This window comes from Corvus hawaiiensis, chromosome 17 (assembly GCF_020740725.1).
Source record: "Corvus hawaiiensis isolate bCorHaw1 chromosome 17, bCorHaw1.pri.cur, whole genome shotgun sequence".
Classification (NCBI taxonomy): domain Eukaryota; kingdom Metazoa; phylum Chordata; class Aves; order Passeriformes; family Corvidae; genus Corvus; species Corvus hawaiiensis.
In genome coordinates this window covers 8,329,511-8,345,763 of record NC_063229.1, presented here as the reverse complement: position 1 = coordinate 8,345,763, position 16,253 = coordinate 8,329,511, and the positions used below count along the sequence as shown (strand labels likewise).

General features: G+C 55.1%; 1 protein-coding gene across 1 annotated transcript in view; it reads right to left on the bottom strand.

Moving 5' to 3' along the window:
* Positions 1-7,667: 7,667 nt before the first annotated feature.
* Positions 7,668-16,253, bottom strand: part of CDH22 (cadherin 22) — a 76,715-nt gene continuing 68,129 nt past the window's right edge. Inside the window, exons 11-12 of the mRNA XM_048321763.1 lie at positions 12,107-12,358; positions 7,668-10,703 (exon numbers count right to left, since the gene is read on the bottom strand). Coding sequence (XP_048177720.1) covers positions 10,165-10,703; positions 12,107-12,358 — 791 coding nt within the window. The 3' untranslated portion in view covers positions 7,668-10,164. The remainder of the gene's footprint in view (positions 10,704-12,106; positions 12,359-16,253) is intronic.

Sequence of the window (16,253 nt, the reverse complement as noted above, 5' to 3'; positions counted from 1 at the left end):
CAAGCCAGGATGGGCATGCAGGTGATGTAAAGTTACTGAGCTGTGGTCAAAACATCGCTCCTCTAGGTACCAGCAACTGCTGTGTCCTGTGCAGACCCTGAGTCACAGCGGGGCAGCACGAGGGGTGACACAGGCTCCATGGGTAGCTGGCTGCCCCTTCTCTATGAGGAGGGTTCCAAGGGTGCATGTGGCTGTCCCGGGGCTGCCGAGGCAGGAGGGGATATGGCAGCACTATGGGTGTCCCAGCCACAGGGGCCAATCCAGATTTTGGGACTGTTGATGCTGTGACACAAGGGAGCCCTGGAGATCCCAGGGGCTGCCCATGAAGAGCACCAGGAGGTGACTCCCTGAATGAGTTCTGCTGCTCTGTGGTCAGAGAAGTTGGCTTGGTGGAGCGGTTTTTGACATGCCACATGAGCAGACCCTGAGTCCCTCTTCCCATCAGAGCAGCAAGGCAGGGAAAGACACCAGCCAGTGAGGACAGCCAGGCTGCAGGATGTGACAGGGCCATGGCAATGCTGGCAAACAGCAAGCTGATCTTCCCATTAGCCCTCATTAGCACGTGGCTAAAAGACAACACGAGTTTAAATTAAGAAGACATCACAATGGTCCCAACTGTGTTACTGCTGTGCTCGGGAAGAGCCCGACAGCTGCTATTTAATACACCTTCATGATCTGTCAGGGCACACACGCGCTGCACAGCGCAGCGTCTGCCTCAGCACACACATGCTTCTGCATGGCTGCACACCTCCACACGCAGACAGCACCTGCCTCTGCACGTGCCCAGGGCCCTGTGCATGTGTGTGCCGGGGCAGGACAGCCATGCTCAGTCCTGCTGTCCAGGACGTGTCCCTGGGGCAGGAGGTGGTTCCTCCATCACCAGAACACCTTGCTGTGTCTCCATGTGTGTCTCTGTGCTGGGCAATGGGTGAGCCCCTGGTTGCCTTTGTGTGTGGCCACGACACACCTCTCTTGCACTGTGCACTCCTGAGCCTAGGGAGCCAGAAGGAGCCTGTGGAGCTGAAGAGCATCCAGGGTCAGGATGATGGGTGTGAGCTGCCAGGGGAATGGCGTCAATCCGGGGTTGCTGCTCCCAGCATGGCAAAGTGGGATATCAGCACTCCATATTTACACTGCACATTCCCAGCGTGATGCCTGCTAATGACTCCCACTGGCACGGGGGAGCTGGTGGCTGTCATGAGAAGGAAGGAAAGAAAATCTTGTTTGTGGGCATGAAGGGAGCCAGACCGTGTGATGGGAGCTGTAGGGGGCTGATGCTGAAGGTGTGAGCTTGCCCCTCTCAACAGGGACAGAGCAACCTGCTGGTGTCCCACATGCATATCCCACACGGGTGAGACTTGCCTGCAAGCTCATCTGCCAGCCCACAGCTCATTCCTGATGGCCTGCAGGAGCCCAGATCAAAGATTGCACCTGCCCTTTGTGCCAGGACTTGCAGAAGGGCTGGAGTGGTCTGACTGGTGAACAGAATGGGTGGCAGGTACTACACCATGGTGGGACTCACACCAGGTCCTACCAGCCCTGCCAGGTGAGTGAGGAAAGCTGTGCTCAGGGACAGGTTGTGCTTTCAAGGCCACAGCAGCAACAAGCATTCTCAGCCATGGATTGTGAATTTCCCACACATTTAGTGACAGTATTGGAAATGCATTTGAGTACATTAAGCTATTTCAGATAGCATTAACTGTGCTGGCCATGTGCTGTCACAGTGAGACCTGCAGGTGCTGCCCTGGGCAGCTCTGGAAACTTCAGCAGATTGGGAAGTGGTGGGCACTGACAGCCAGGAACTGCTCCTGAGTCACTGAGATCACTGGGCTCCTCTGCCCATGTGCCAGGTTCTCCCCATACATCCATACGTGGCAGTGCCCCAGGCAGGAGCCAGGCACTGCCCCAGGCAGGAGCCAGGCACTGCTCATGGCCCATAAAGGCAAGGTCTGGAGCCTGATGGTCTGCACTCACCTCGCTGCAGGGAGCAGCCCAGACCCCAGCCCTGGGAGGATGGCCTGCCAATGCAGCAGAGAAATTAGTGCGGGGACAAGGCTCAGGTGCCCCTTCATGTCTAAGATTGTGAGTGGGACAATGAGAGGTCATCTCCCAGGGCCCCCTCACTGGAGGAGCAGAAAGCTGCAGCACAGAGCTCAGGGCAGACCTGCTGCCTCAATTATTTATAGGTACCATGGGTAGAACATGTTTTAATGACATTTGTGCTGGAGCTCAGCAGTGCGGATCCGCACAGAGCCAAAAGGAATATGTCAGAGGCTTTATGGCCGGTAAAAGCAGAGTGTCAATCACAGTGGCATGCTCACCTCAGCCCCTGGATCCGCTCCCCCTGCCCTGCGGAGAGCCTGCTGCCGTGATGGATTGATGGGCAAACCCACAGACACACCGGCATAAGTCACCGGGCTTTTTTTATGGGTAAATCACAAGTAATAAGCTTTCTCAGTAGAATTAGAATGACATCCTGGAAAATTATGCTCTGGTTTTACAGCATATGATGGAAAGGCAACAGAGTCTTTGGAAGGGGATGCCTGTCCAACCATCAGGCAGCCATGGCTCGAGGCTGGGCATGGATGAAGCAAGCCTGGCAGGTACAAACTCGAGCAGGAGATGAGAGGGACAGGAGAGACCTGGGAATGTGATCTCTGCTGGACTGCACCAGCTCTGCACATAAGACCCATCCTGGGCGCCAAAGGCCCTGGATGATGGCTGGGTGCTGCTGTGCATGGGCAGTGCTGGCTGTGTGCAGCCCTGGATGGGACAGCCTGGCAAGGAGCACAACTGCCTCTGGATCCCAGCGATGTCTGTGGTGACAGGAAAGGGATGCGTCTCTGCCTAACCTTGTAATCTTGCAGCCAACTTCTCTCTGCAGCTGGTGGGCTAGGGGTCCACAGGTCAGGGCCCTGGCAACCAGACCTGGAAGCAGATCAGATTCCAAATCAAGCCATCTGGACACAACATGCTCCTGCACCTCCAGTGGCTTCCCAGAGAAGAACCTAGGACACAGAGCCGTGACGCTGAAGCACCTCCAGCTCACCAGTGTGTTTGACAGCATGCCTTGTGCTGGGATTTAAAGACAATTGGTCCTTGTGTCTCTTTGCATTTCTGCTCGCAGAGTGTCATTTTCTTCAGAAAATGCTCTTTTGCAATTACTGTGAATTACACATGAAAAGCAAGCAACCACATATTGATTGGAGCCCAAGAAAAGCACCAGAGCCATTTAGAGTAGATTAACTTTTTCTGGAAAACGGTTTCACAGTTATTTAAAAAGATTAATCAGTTCATTTTAGGTCATTTACCATTGTTTCTATGGCCTAGCCTGGAATATCCCTCTCTCCATTGTGGACAGAGCTGATGCCTTCTCCAGAGGAGGAGTGCCAGGAGGAGGAAGGAGGGGTGCAAGAAGACTGTGCTGCTGTCTGGGTCCCTGTGGCACAGCAGGTGCTGCACCATTGCTGCCTCAGGGCAGGGCACAGGGGAACCCTCCTCAGCCAACCCAAATACCTGCCTGCTCCATGCCAGGTGCAGCCAAAGAACAGGAGAGCAGCATTCCTGGGATACATCCTGGGTTATCGCTTGTGCACCCTCACTCTCCTCCTGCTCCCCATGCCAGCACGTTGCAGGCAGAGCAGGCTCCTGCCCTGGAGTATTTCAAAGCATTTTTTTCCTCAGGAAGAAAGCATTGAAGTCAAATGGCTCCTGTGGTGGAATACTTCCCAAATGTCAACACAATCTGTGCTACATTACGGGTAAATGTGATAATCTTAACGCCTGGCTTCTTAATGTCAGTGGCACTGAAGTCTGATGGATTGACAGACAGCCAGAATGACACGCAGTCATAGCTGATAAGGGCTCTCTCCGGGGAAATCACAGCTTTTTAAAGATGTTGGCAGCTACGAGCAAGTACCTTTTTATTTAAAAGGATTACAAGCATTGATTGCACTTCCTGTTTTCTTTTTATCACATTCCTGCACCAAGTGAAGCTTGTGCTGCGAGCTGAGCTTTTCAGACAATTATTCTGGAATAATGAAGGCGTGTCATGTTGCCTGTAATGAGTGTTTTCAATGCCTAATTTGCGTGCAGTGTGAAGGGATTTCAACAGCTGCCTGGCTCCTGGCTAAAGGTGAGTGACTCCTGACCGCGGTGGAGGCGACTGCGGACTGGCTCTGCCGGGGTGGATGGCAACGCGTGCTTCCCCCAGCAGAAGAGGGATTAAAACTCCATGAATTACCGTGGTTCAAACACAAGCTAAGGGGATGTGTTCTGCTTAGAAATGGCTGGTGGCTGTTCCCCCAGTGAACAGCTGGACCAATTCATGCTCACCTGAGCATCTCCTCCACAGCAGCGAGGGAAGGAGATGAAAAATGGATGCCTATAAACCTGCAGTGTAGCTGGACAGGGCAGTTAACAACCCCGAGCCACAAACACTTGCTGTCACTGACTACAGATGAGGGATGTCTAAGAATCACCACTTGGCCTCCCAAGCACGGCCGATGGGCACACGCAGCAGCAGCAGAGGTGGGTGGATGGTGTGACTCACTGCACAGCCCAGAGGAAGCAAACCCCAAGGCACTAGGCTCCTGCTCCTGCTTTTACCCTTTCTTGCTGCCCGATGTCATGATGTTAAATGCCAGATTTGACCCCTCCCAACTGGGTTCCAGTGTTGGGGAGGGCAGGTGGGATGGGATGGGCCATGGGAAAGCCAGGGCTGTGTGATTGCTGTGTGGGAAGCCCTGGTTGTGCTTTGCTGTCTATCCCAGCTACTTCAGATCTGCTGACCCATGCTGGATTCATCTTTGCAAAGTCCAAGGTACTTCCCTAAAAATTTGAAGAACAGTCATTAAATCCACACTCATCTGGAAAGGGATTGTGAGGCTGGAAAAAGCCCAAGCTGGGATGTGTGCGTGACAGATGATGGCCAGCCTGGCTGCTCAGCATGGCACCAGCATCCCAAGAGGACATAGTCCCACTGGCAGCAGGAACACCAGCTCTCCACCACACTGCCCTGGCTGCTCAGCAAGGTGAGGGGTGGTTTCAGCCCTACTGACTGCCCAGAAGCACAATTCCAGGGCCAAGCGAAATTCAATGATTTTGTTTCTCTCCAACTCCTCTGGCTGTGGTGACAGAGCCGTGACAGCTGCCTGGAAACACAGCTCCGTTCCCACCAGTGAGCAGGGAGCAAGAACTGCTGCTGCCAAACACAAAGCCAGGTCATCTCCAGGTATGGGGAACACTCCTGGGATGGGCTGGGAGGCAGCAGAGCCACAGCAAGTAGAGAGCACAAACAGGAGTTCTGTGGCACAGCAAGAGAGCCCTGACAAGACAGAGCTGCTGCCTGCACAGGGCAGAGATGTGAAACAGATTTTGCTGAGCAGGGAGAGTCTGACACCAACCCTGAAGGAAGCTCAAGGGCTTGGTAAATGAAAGGACATAGGGAGATGGGATATTAGCTATGGTGGAGGTGGTTAAAGGAGTCAGCTTCCTGGTGATAAAGCAGCTTCCTCAGAGGATATGGGGGGAGAAGGGATCACCTTCCAGAGCAAGACATCGCCAGTGGGAACGGGAGGTAGAGGTTGATACAGCCTTGCTACATTCCGTTACCAGAGATGGATTTTCCTCCAGGGGGTGAAGGTATCACTGCCCTTTTTTCACTTCCCGTTAACGATCCCAGCAGATCACATCCATCTTCTGCAAATACCTCTCTAGAGGAGGCCTGGACACCTTGCCTTCTGGAGCTTGCCATGGCTCAGTGCAGGCATTGGAGGTGACTGATGCAGCCTCCCTGCGCTAGGGATGGGAAAGGGGCTGCAGCAGCCAGTGGTTGACGGGACACAGTGGCACCAGCCCTGTAGGACCCGTTCAGAATGTGACAGTGGCAAGGGCCACTGTCCTCGGCCAGTACTGCCAGTAGACAGCTACAGGTCACTTCCCATGTGATGAGAACCATCATCTGCAGGCAAGGACTGGCTTCTCCTCCTGCGGAAGGAGGAGGAGAGAGACCTTACCCTGCTCTGCAATGAGGCAGTTGTGCAACTGCTGGAGAGAGAGAAGCTGCTATAGGAAAATTTCCTCAGAAGGGGCTGTGTTGAGGAGGCATGGAGCTATTCAAGCATGTTCACAGATGCTTCTGCAATCAAAGCTCTCAATAATCCTCCTCTTTTGTAGTGAAGGGTCTGGTTCTGACTGGCAATTTGTTGCTTTAAGCTCTCTCCATTTCCCCACAGTACACAAGAAGCAAATCCTCCTGCACAGCACAGGCTCATCACTCAATGCCAGGCACTTGTCACCTCCAGTGCAACGAGCACAGTGACTGCAGACACCTCCTCCTCCTCAATGTGGAGTTCCCAGAATACTCCAGGCCCCAGCCTCTAGAGACCCAAAGTGCCTGAAGTGGGACAGCAGGACTTGGAGAGCTGCTGCTGGATGAAGAGTTCTTGTTGCCAAGGGCCTGGGCTGGAAACCTGGGTGCAAACACTCAGCAATGCTCAGCTCTCTGCAAACAGCAACGGGCTGAGTGTCCAGATCTGCCAGAGCAGGCGGCTGTGAGCACAGTGCTGACAGACTTGCTGTGAGGGGGCAATTAATGGTGATGCTGGCAGAAAAGCTTCCTCAAGGCTGGCAGCTGTAGAGGCATTCATTGTAAGTGTGAGAAGGAAAACCACACGCACATTGAGGTCTGGCAGCACACCTTGTGCCTCTGGAAAACCCTCCGGCCTCAAGACTTCCCCCTTCTGTCACAGCATCCCACTAACTGCTATCATCAAAGGTCACCAGATGCTTCTTCCATAACATTTAGTGAATAGTCAAGGGAGCAGGACGGAGTGGAGGCAGGGGGATGGTGAAGGATAAGGAAACACTCAAATACCTGGGGGAACAATAATCCTGTTTTGGAGCCAGGACTGCAAGATGCTGTTTAAATGACTGTTGCTTTATGGAGCAGTTTAAAGTCTGCCTGTTCTATCTGCTGACCTACACTCAGGCCACCACTGAGTTCAGCCATGTCCCCTCTCTCCGTGCCTGCTCCATCCCTCCATGGTGTGCCATTGTCACACTGATGGGTGCTGGAGCATTTGCAGCCACCTCAGTGAGGCTTCCCAGGCCATCAAGGAAACCACCAGCAACTGATTTCGCTGTGATCAGTCCAGAATGTCATTTATTTACATCATATCAGTATTAAAACTGAGTTTGAAGGAAGGCTTTTCAGCTGCTGCCAGTGGCTGAACGCTGCTGTAACACACAGCATCACCAAAATGAGAATGGGTCAGCTACCAAAGCTGTTGACAACGCCCAGCTACACTGAAGCAAAGAAGAATTATAAAATCCTGGAATAGTTTGGGCTGCTCAAAGCACAACCCAACTTTCTCCTGAAAGGATAGAGAAAACCAAGGGCATTTTTTTTCAGTTTTCTTCAAATTCAGAGAGAAAAAATGACCCTTCTCTTGAAGAAGCTTTTTCTGATGAGCATTTCAATGAAAAATGGGAAGAAGCAAGAGATCCTGCCAGTGGGAGCATGCTGCGGGCGGGGGTTGGCTGTGCCACGACTCATCCTGCTTCAGGCAGCCACCCAGCCCCTCGGGGAAGGCACCAACGGGACCACAATGACGGGGCAACGTAACGAAAGGAAAAAGGACAAAAAAGGCACATAAGACTCAGGCTAGACGACAAGGAAATAATTTATTTCCAGGGCCCAGAAAGACCTTGAAAAAATAACAAGGGCGAGGAAATCAACCTTCTAATTTCATTTGGGTAGAGAAACAGAACCGAAGTGACTCCATCAGACACGGTGGCAGCTGCCGGCTCCTCCTGCGGGGGCGGGCAGGGGGTGCGGGCAGCGCGGCGCGGCCGGACCGCTCGGCACCGCGCTCCTCCCGTATTTACACGTGGGATAGGAACTAAAACGCAAGCGTGCGTGCATGTGCGCCGGGGAGCACGGGCCGGGCAGGGATGGGGGAGAACCCGCTGGGAGGGTTGCTAAACACGTACCCTGTCAGACCCCATCTCCTAGGACAGAGCCCTGCTATTGCACAACACTTGGCTGGAGGAAGGGCCAGTGCCGGAGGGGCCCGGGCACGGCTCTGCAGCCCAGAGGGAAAACACGAACACGTTCCTGAGGAAAGAGAGGGCTTTCTCCGTTCTCCTGCTTGGAGGTGCGGGGTGTCACCTGCTTGAGATGGCGTGGCCAGAGCTGGCACTCGAGGGCCCTGCTGTGTCCCCAGCATCATCACAGTGAACCAGCAGCACGCTGGGCACAGGTGCCAGCCACAGCACCCATCGCCTCCTCGGCAGGACCAGAGAGGCCCTGAGGAGCGAGGAGCTCCTGGTGCCAGTATGAGCCAAGCTGGGGCTCTGCACAGGGGCCGTGGTGGCAGTGGGCAGGAGCAGCCGAGGGCAGGCACTGTGGCAAAGACAGGTCCTGTCCCTCTCTGCTGCCGGGTCTCGTGCTGCAGCCAAAGGACCAACGCCAGCAGCCGGGAAGCAACACACAGTAAAAAAATGGACACGCATGTACATTTACAGTTAAACCGTCTCCGAGGAGAGAAAACAGTGCCTGTGGTTAAACTAAAAGGACAAACCCAATGACAAGCCCAGGATGTGTCAGGCCTTGGGAGACTGTATCGGTTACCTATCAATGATATAACTGATTTTTTCCCAACATGAACAGATAAGGAGCTGCACCAGCCAGGACGGCCTGAGATGCTGTGTGAGGACATCACGCTACAGGCTGTTCAGTTTTCTCTGTGGTAGTTGGCGGGCTGGGAAGGTACTGGGCACCCAGTGCTTTCCTCCAGCATCATCTGCAGCCTGAGGAGCAATGGCACATCCCACTGGCACCTTCCTGACCTGCCTCCCAAACCCAGGGATTACATGCAAAAGCAGTCCCACAGGGAGCTCATGCTGGTTTGCTGCAGGATACTGTGCCAGGGTGGGGACACCGTGGGTACCCCGAGGTGCCACAGACCTGCTGCCCAGCCTGCAGCCAGCTCAGCCCCAGAGCAGTGCCAGCAGGTTCTGGCCTCACACATGCCTCCTGGGAATGGCTGTTCTGTTGCTAATGTTGATGCTTTGCTGCCAGCTGGGTGCAAGCAGGAATTATTCCTCCCAGCCAGGGGCTGGGGTTCTCCTGCACCCTGCAGCAAGGTCCTCCATGGGATGCAGCTCTCCCCCATCCACTGTGGACCAGGGAGCACTGATGTCCTTACACCATTTGGTGACAGCCAGTGCCTGGCTGGGAGCCCTGCAAACCCCAGATCCTGTGTGAGGAGCTGGCAGAGCCCACCTGGGGGTGCTGCTCTGGGCCCCTCCAACAGCGCGCCCCAGCTGCTCTGTGGCTCAGGCCACAGCATCGCACCTCGGTGACAGGTGGGACCATCCCTGTCTGTCACTGGGGCTGTGGGGCACACCAGGACTCCACAGACAATGTCTGCTCTGCAGGGAGTGTTGGGGATCCCCTTCATATCACCAGCACGTCTGTGATCGCAAGACAGGGGTGAAGCAATTGCTGCACTGGAGGGAAGCCTGGTTTAAGGTGAGCGGGCATTCTGTGCAGGATGTGATCCCAGCGTGGCATCCTCCCTCCAACACCATGCCGGCAGCCGAGAGGCCCACGGGGAGCAGCGAGAAGGAAGACTTCAAAAAGCAAGTAAACTTAGGAGGGGAAAATCTGAACAGAAGTTAAAAGCTTGTTTCCCTCTGCAAGGAAAGCTCTTAAAGAAATCAAAGCTCTTTAAATGCTCTGACTCAAGTGACAAAAACAATTTAGACAACAAAAGGCTCCCGGTTTGCTTTTCCTCTCCTGGATGGGGATCACCGAACAGATCTATTTAAATGATAATTTGTGGGGGAGAAACCCTCTCCAAACCCTCTTGAATTAGATTTTCTCCTTCTTAAGTTAATGCGTAGTGCTTTAATGGAGACTGGCTTTGAGGAGCTGAGGACACCCCAGTGGCTCCTCTGGGCTCCTCAGCCTCCCCCTGTGGGTGTAGAGCCCACCCGAGCCGGAGGCAGCTGCAGAGGAGCAGTAGCCCGGTGCCCACGGCGCTGCCTCTTGCCGGCAGCCAGTCTGGCCCAGGGGCACACGATTCCCGAGCGGCAGCTCCCGGCGTGGAGCCCCAGTCCAGGAGGCGCCCGGAGCCCGCGGGGTTGGAGGGGCAGCTAGGACTCCTCGCTGTCCTCCTCGCCCCTGCGCCCCGCGTACAGCGCTGCCAGCTGCCGGAAACGTGGCCCCCAGCCCCCCAGGTAGGAGAAGTCCTGCTCTGAGCCGCTGGACCAGGTGTTGATGGAGCTCAGGGAGGGCACTGGGGAGTCCGAGCCCTCGAAGGCATAGGTCTGGAATGAGTCATAGGGCGGCACAGAGAGGTCCTCATCCGCCTGCTCCACCTTCCTGCAGATATAGTCTCTGAACACAGAGAAGTCCAGGTCTGGGCTCTGCACCCACTGCGGGAGGGCATGGAGCTCGGAGGCTGGGTTTCTGCCCGGGCCCCCCTCTCCTGGCCCCCCACCTCCATCACCAGCTTTGATCTCACTGAAGTCGTAGAGGCTGCGCAGGGCTGACATGTCATAGGCCTCTGTGTCCTGCTCACCACCCCCTTCATCGTTGTATTTGATGACATTGTCCCTCATGTCCTCGTCATCCTCAGAGGTCAGGTGGCTTTTGTGGTGTCGCTTCAGCGTGAGGATCAGAAGGACCAGCACTGGGAAAGGAAGAGACAGTCAGATGGGTGCAGAGTCTCAGGGAAGCTGTGCTCCTGCAGGGTGAGGACAAGCCCTGCTTGGTGGCAGGTGTGGAGGCACAGCACCTCCTGGCACTGGGAGCCCTGCCGGGATGCCAGACGGTTCCCATCAGCCAGGCTCATCAAGCGGCAGCCGTGCCACGTACTGGCTTGGAGGGAGGTTTGCCCGGGCCCCAGGGCAGACTGGGAGCTTCCTTTGCCAGAAGCGTGACCACCAGGAAGCGATGGATAAACACACAGCTGGGCAGACAAACGGATGGGTTCTGCAGAAGATGAGTAGGAAAAGGGGGTGCATGACTCACAGTAGCAGCCAAATGTTGGGTGGGTGAATGTGGAGCAGATGGCACAGAGCCTGAGCAGCGAGCTGCAGCTGTGTCCTGGATCATCATCCATTCAGCCCATCACCTTTAAAGCATCGATGTGCACTTTATTCGTTTGGGCAATTAGGCAGAAATTTGTTTGCACTGCGTTGGAAAATGAAACCAGTGTAAAGTGCACCCTGTGGGAAAGGGTTTTCTGAACAGAGATGCAGCGGTAGCCAGGGAGTGGAGCTGTGCCAAGGAGAGGAGACCTCACCAAACAATGCACTGGCTCCTGCAGGTGTCTGGACAGCCCTTAGAGCCAGCCAGGAGCCAGCCCTGGGGCCAGAGAGGGCGTTCAGCAGCTGCATCCATCAACTGTCCTGCACTAAACCTGAGGGCACTGCAACACCCCTCGCTCAGAGCCCCTTCCCACACAAGCGCACACTCCCTGTGCCCAGTGAAGCTGTGCCAGTGTGTCAGTGGCAGGCAGCAGCATTCCCAGGTACAGGTCCTGACCTGGGCAGCACTCTGCTTTGACTGCAGCCCAGCACTGCGTCCTGCCCACACACTCACACATGCTCTAACGCTGACCTTTTCAGGTAAGAGCACACCTGTGTGCCCCACATCTGCCACTCCTGCCCACGTGCTGGGAGCACACCCCCCCCTCCATCTGCTGTGAGACGCCTGCTGTCGGTACAGCATGGCAGCTGGCAAGCAGCTCTTGGCTCCTGCCCGTCCAGGCAGGGAGCGAGCCAGCAGCTCTCCAGGCTCTGCTGGGCAGCATCACACCTGCCTGGCACGGGGAGCTCTGCTCTGGCTGCCATGTGGAGCCCAGCATGCAGGAGCTGTGGCAAACATGGGAGCTTCCCCACTGGTTCCCCCCAGCAGGGGCTGAGGTTCATGCCCCCATGCTGCAGCTACCAGGGAGGAGACCGAGGCAGAGGAGCCTGCTCTGTGCCCACAGCACTGTGCTCAAGCACCTGCCTGCACACATTCATGTGATGCTGATGGAGTGGAGCTGGGACAGGACAGGAATGACCTGGGGGACAGGCAGGCACTCACCAACCAGAATGAGGACACAGACCAGCAGCGCGATGAGGGCGCCGGGGCTCAGCGTGGCTGACACGACGTAGGCTGTGCTGTTGCAGGACTGGATGGCCCCGTTGCTGTCGCAGCCGCAGACACGGATGGTCAGAGTCCCTGTGCTGCTCAGGGCTGGGGGGCCGCTGTCCACCACCAGAATGGGGAGCAGGTACACATCCTGCTCCTGGCGATTGAAGCCCACTCTCTGTGTGTGCACCGCTGCCGTGTTGTCTGCAGGGAACAAGCAAAACCGCAGCAAAGTCACCCCCACATCAGCCTGCAGGACCTGCCATGAACTCCTCCGTGCTCTGGATGAACAGCAGCTATTTCTGCACCACCTCCAGCAGCTATCTTGAGAGAGCCTAGGGCTTCCCCTTCCTCCATCTCATGGACCCAGCTCATGGCTCCCTGGCAAGGCAGCCCCTCTGCAGTCTGAGTGCCTGAACATGGCCAGCTCCACTCCAGCACGTTCCCCTTTGCCAGCAGCACCTCAGGGCCAGCCTGGCATCTCCTTTGTCACCTCATGGGAGTGGGTCTGGCACAGGAGCAGCAGCACATGATTGTCTGAACCACGCTGACAAACAACGCAGGTGGCACAGAGAGAGGGGAAAAACTTCCAAAAGACCCTCTGAGAGTGGCACAGAGTCAGAATCAGGATAAAAATCAATTGCTGACATGTACACAAGAACAGACAGGGTCTGCAGGTGGCACTGAGACTGCAAGAGCAGACACTGCTTCCAAAGCCAAGAGCCATGGGTGAATGGTCCTGCCTCAGCCAGAGGGCCAGATACCCCAATGATCCTCTGTAACTCCTGAAGGAGCAGGCAGAGCTCCTTCCAAGCCTCCCAGCCAAGTCAGGCATCCTCCTCCCCATCTGCTTACACCCTGCTGCTTCAGGGGCTCAGCTGGCACAGCACAACTCGTTAAGATCCCATTAACACAGCCACTTCACGGGATCCTCCAGGGCCCTGGTGTCAGTGATGAACCCAAGGAGCAGCTGCTGCCGACCAGGAGCAGGGAGGGAGGGCAGGGGCAGGGACTGACACTGGGATTGACTCCCTGCTCAGGGGTGCTGCAGGCTGCCAGCCAGCAGCAGCATGGGCAGGATGGGGCTGAACAGCAGGTGACAATTGCAGCCAGGTGTCACACGCCGCTGCCGACTGTCTGCAGTCTTTATCTAATAAACCATAGATTGGCCCACTCACAGCAAGGTGCTGCTGTCTACGGACTCTCCTCATCAGACCTGATTTCTGCCAGACCATCCCCTTTCTCTAGGAATCAGCTTTTCCACTGGAAAAGACATCTACTGCAACTCTGGCCCTTGGGCTGCTGCCACCACGGAAATTGCTGTATGGATTGGGTGCTGCAGGAGAGCACATGGGGCACAGTGGGGACAGGAGGAGAGCCAGGATGCAGGCATGCACTGAGTGCAGGATGGGGAAGATCCACTGGTCAGCCAGGAAGGAGATCCCAGAGGCACTGCATGGCAACTGGGGCACAGCACAGCACAGTCTCCTGTCCTGCAGGACACCTGCCACTGTGGCTGAGACTCCTGGAGCAGCACGTGGCAGCAGCACCGTGGCAACTGGGCAGAGGTGTCAGGAGGAACAGGAGGCTGAACGAAGTGTGGTGGCAGCAACATCTGAGAGCTGCCTGTGGCCTACCAAGGATGAGCTAGGAAAAAAACCTATTGTTATGCTAATCGTTTGCACAAAGGTAATGAGATCTCATTTGGTGCTGCTCCCCCCTCCTTGCTGCAGCATAGCAGGGAGATATAAATAATGTTAATGGCACCATCTCAGCAAGAGGCCAGGACTAACTCCTAGCTAGCCCAGCTAAAAGTAAGCCTCAGATACCTGGATCGAGTGGAGATAAAACCACAGGACAAAAAGGACAGACCAAAGTGCTGTAAGAGAGCAAGGCTCTGGCCACAGGCCAGGAAGGTCACCTTTGCTGTCACTGTCACACCAGTCAGGTCACTAGCCTGTGATTGGGGTCAGATCCTGGCTCAGAGGATCCCCGAGGACACAGCCCTGCACCTCCGCTGCAGCTCAGTGCAACCCTCACCCGGGGCTGATGGAACACAGCGCTTGGGAACTCTCCCAGCTGCTCTTCAGCACTGTGTAAAAGCAGGGGTAGCACCAAACCTCTCTGGAAATGCAGCAGGAGGCTGGCAACTCCCTTCTGTTTACAGCCAGCTCCAGCTCCTGTTAGCGACCTGTGACAAGGCATGCTGTATTTTTAGAAACAGTCTCTAGAAATCAAGGGGAACTGCACATACAAGTGGCAGAGCAGCAGGCACCAACCTCAGCTCAACCCAGACAGCTCAGGCAGCCCGGCACCACTGAAAAAGAAATATTGCCACCCACCAAGTCAAAATAAAGAAGCTGGTACTTAAATCTAACAGCAGCATGACAGGCAGGTCTGCTCAGAGAAACCTCGTCTCAGGAAGGGGCTGAGAGTTTGCCCCGTGACCCAAAACTTGATGCAAGGGAGTAACAAAAATCACAACTACAAGCACTATTTTAAACATCATGAAACTATGTTTTCTCTCCTGAACAGGGTGACAGGTGCCCTTCCTCCAGGAGGGAGATCCACAGAAATTTCACATGTACACCAATGAAACTGCTCACCAAGGCTAGACAGCCAGAGCCCAGCCTGGCAGGGACCACCTACCTCCAGCACCAAAATGGCTCCACCACCTGCCCATTACCCCCTGCTCCCCACCACCATGAGCTCTTCTCTGTTGGGTTGTTACTCACAGACTTCTGTGTTCCCCTCTGAGATACTCCAAAAGAAGCAGTGCTGCTGCCATATGATTGTAGTCCTTTTTATCACAGATCTGGGAAAATTTTGCCGTGATTGTGGAACATGTATGCTGGAAAATGCATCCAAAGCAACCTCCTATAAAACAATTGTCGTTCCTCTTGGTGCCGTTGTTTCTTTACATGTAGCTGACCCATGGCAGCTGCTTTGGGATGTGTTTTGGTGCAGATTTGTTTGCATTGGCACAGCCCAGGCAGCCCTGGCCTCGCAGTCCTCGTGTCTCTTCCTCCGCAGCAGCTTCCTGCCAAATCCATTTCTGGGGTGATGAGCTGAGGAGCAGAGCTTCTCAGGAGCAGCACTGGAATGTGAGCAGACGTTAATCCACAGCTTTCCTGAACAGACAAGTCTGGGTCTCCACACTTGGTTTCCTGCCCAGTGCCTGCAAAGCTGCAACTTCTGCTGCAGTCACACCATTCCAAAGGCTGTGCTGAGTGTCCTCTGATGCCCCAACCCAAGCCTTCTATTACCACTGCCTTCTTGCTGCACGAATTGACATTTTCTCCATAGGTTTCCTCTGTCACCCTCTCTCTGATCACGCAGACATTATCCTGTGTTACATCACATCACCTTGTGCGGCAGGGCAGGAGGTGGCCCCTCTGTCCACCTGAGGAGCAGGTAGGTCACCGGACAAGGCAGGAACTGATGTGAGCTGAGCACACAGACACTCATCAATACTGCCCTAAGAGGAAAGTTTAGAAGTGCAATACACTCTGGTGGGTAGCTTAACGTCACTAGGAGTAGTAAAATAATTAAGTCTCCCAGACTCCCTCTCCAAAGAGGCTCTTGGCAGCCTCAAAGACAGAACTAATAAATCCTTCTCATAACTCAATCTCAAACAGCGCTAGAAGAGCAGGAGGGATTTTGATGTCCCTTCCCTCTCCCACACTCACAGGGCCCTGTGAGCATCTGTCTTCCCCTTCTCCAGCAGCTGCTCTGCTGTACCCGAGCCTCGGAGCACCGGCTCTGGGAAGGAGCACCCAGCATCCGGCTGGGCCTGCGGGCACACTGCTGCCGGAGCTGCCTGAAGGGAGCAGACCTCCTCCAGTCCCAGCTGGTGCAGCTGGTAGAAGAAACGTCCTGTTTTTCCTTTTTGTCTCTTCCTTCTCGCGAGTTCTCTGGGTACCAGGCCACAGCACCACTGCTTCTCCTTCACTGTTTGCTCAGCCCCGAGGAGATTTGATGCTCTTTTACACACACACCCCACCCCCGCCCGGGTCAAATGAGCATCTGCACTGCTTGTGCTGAGAGGGGCATCCCTGTGGGGCTGGAGGAGGCTTCCTCTATCCTCAGGCAATCCTCA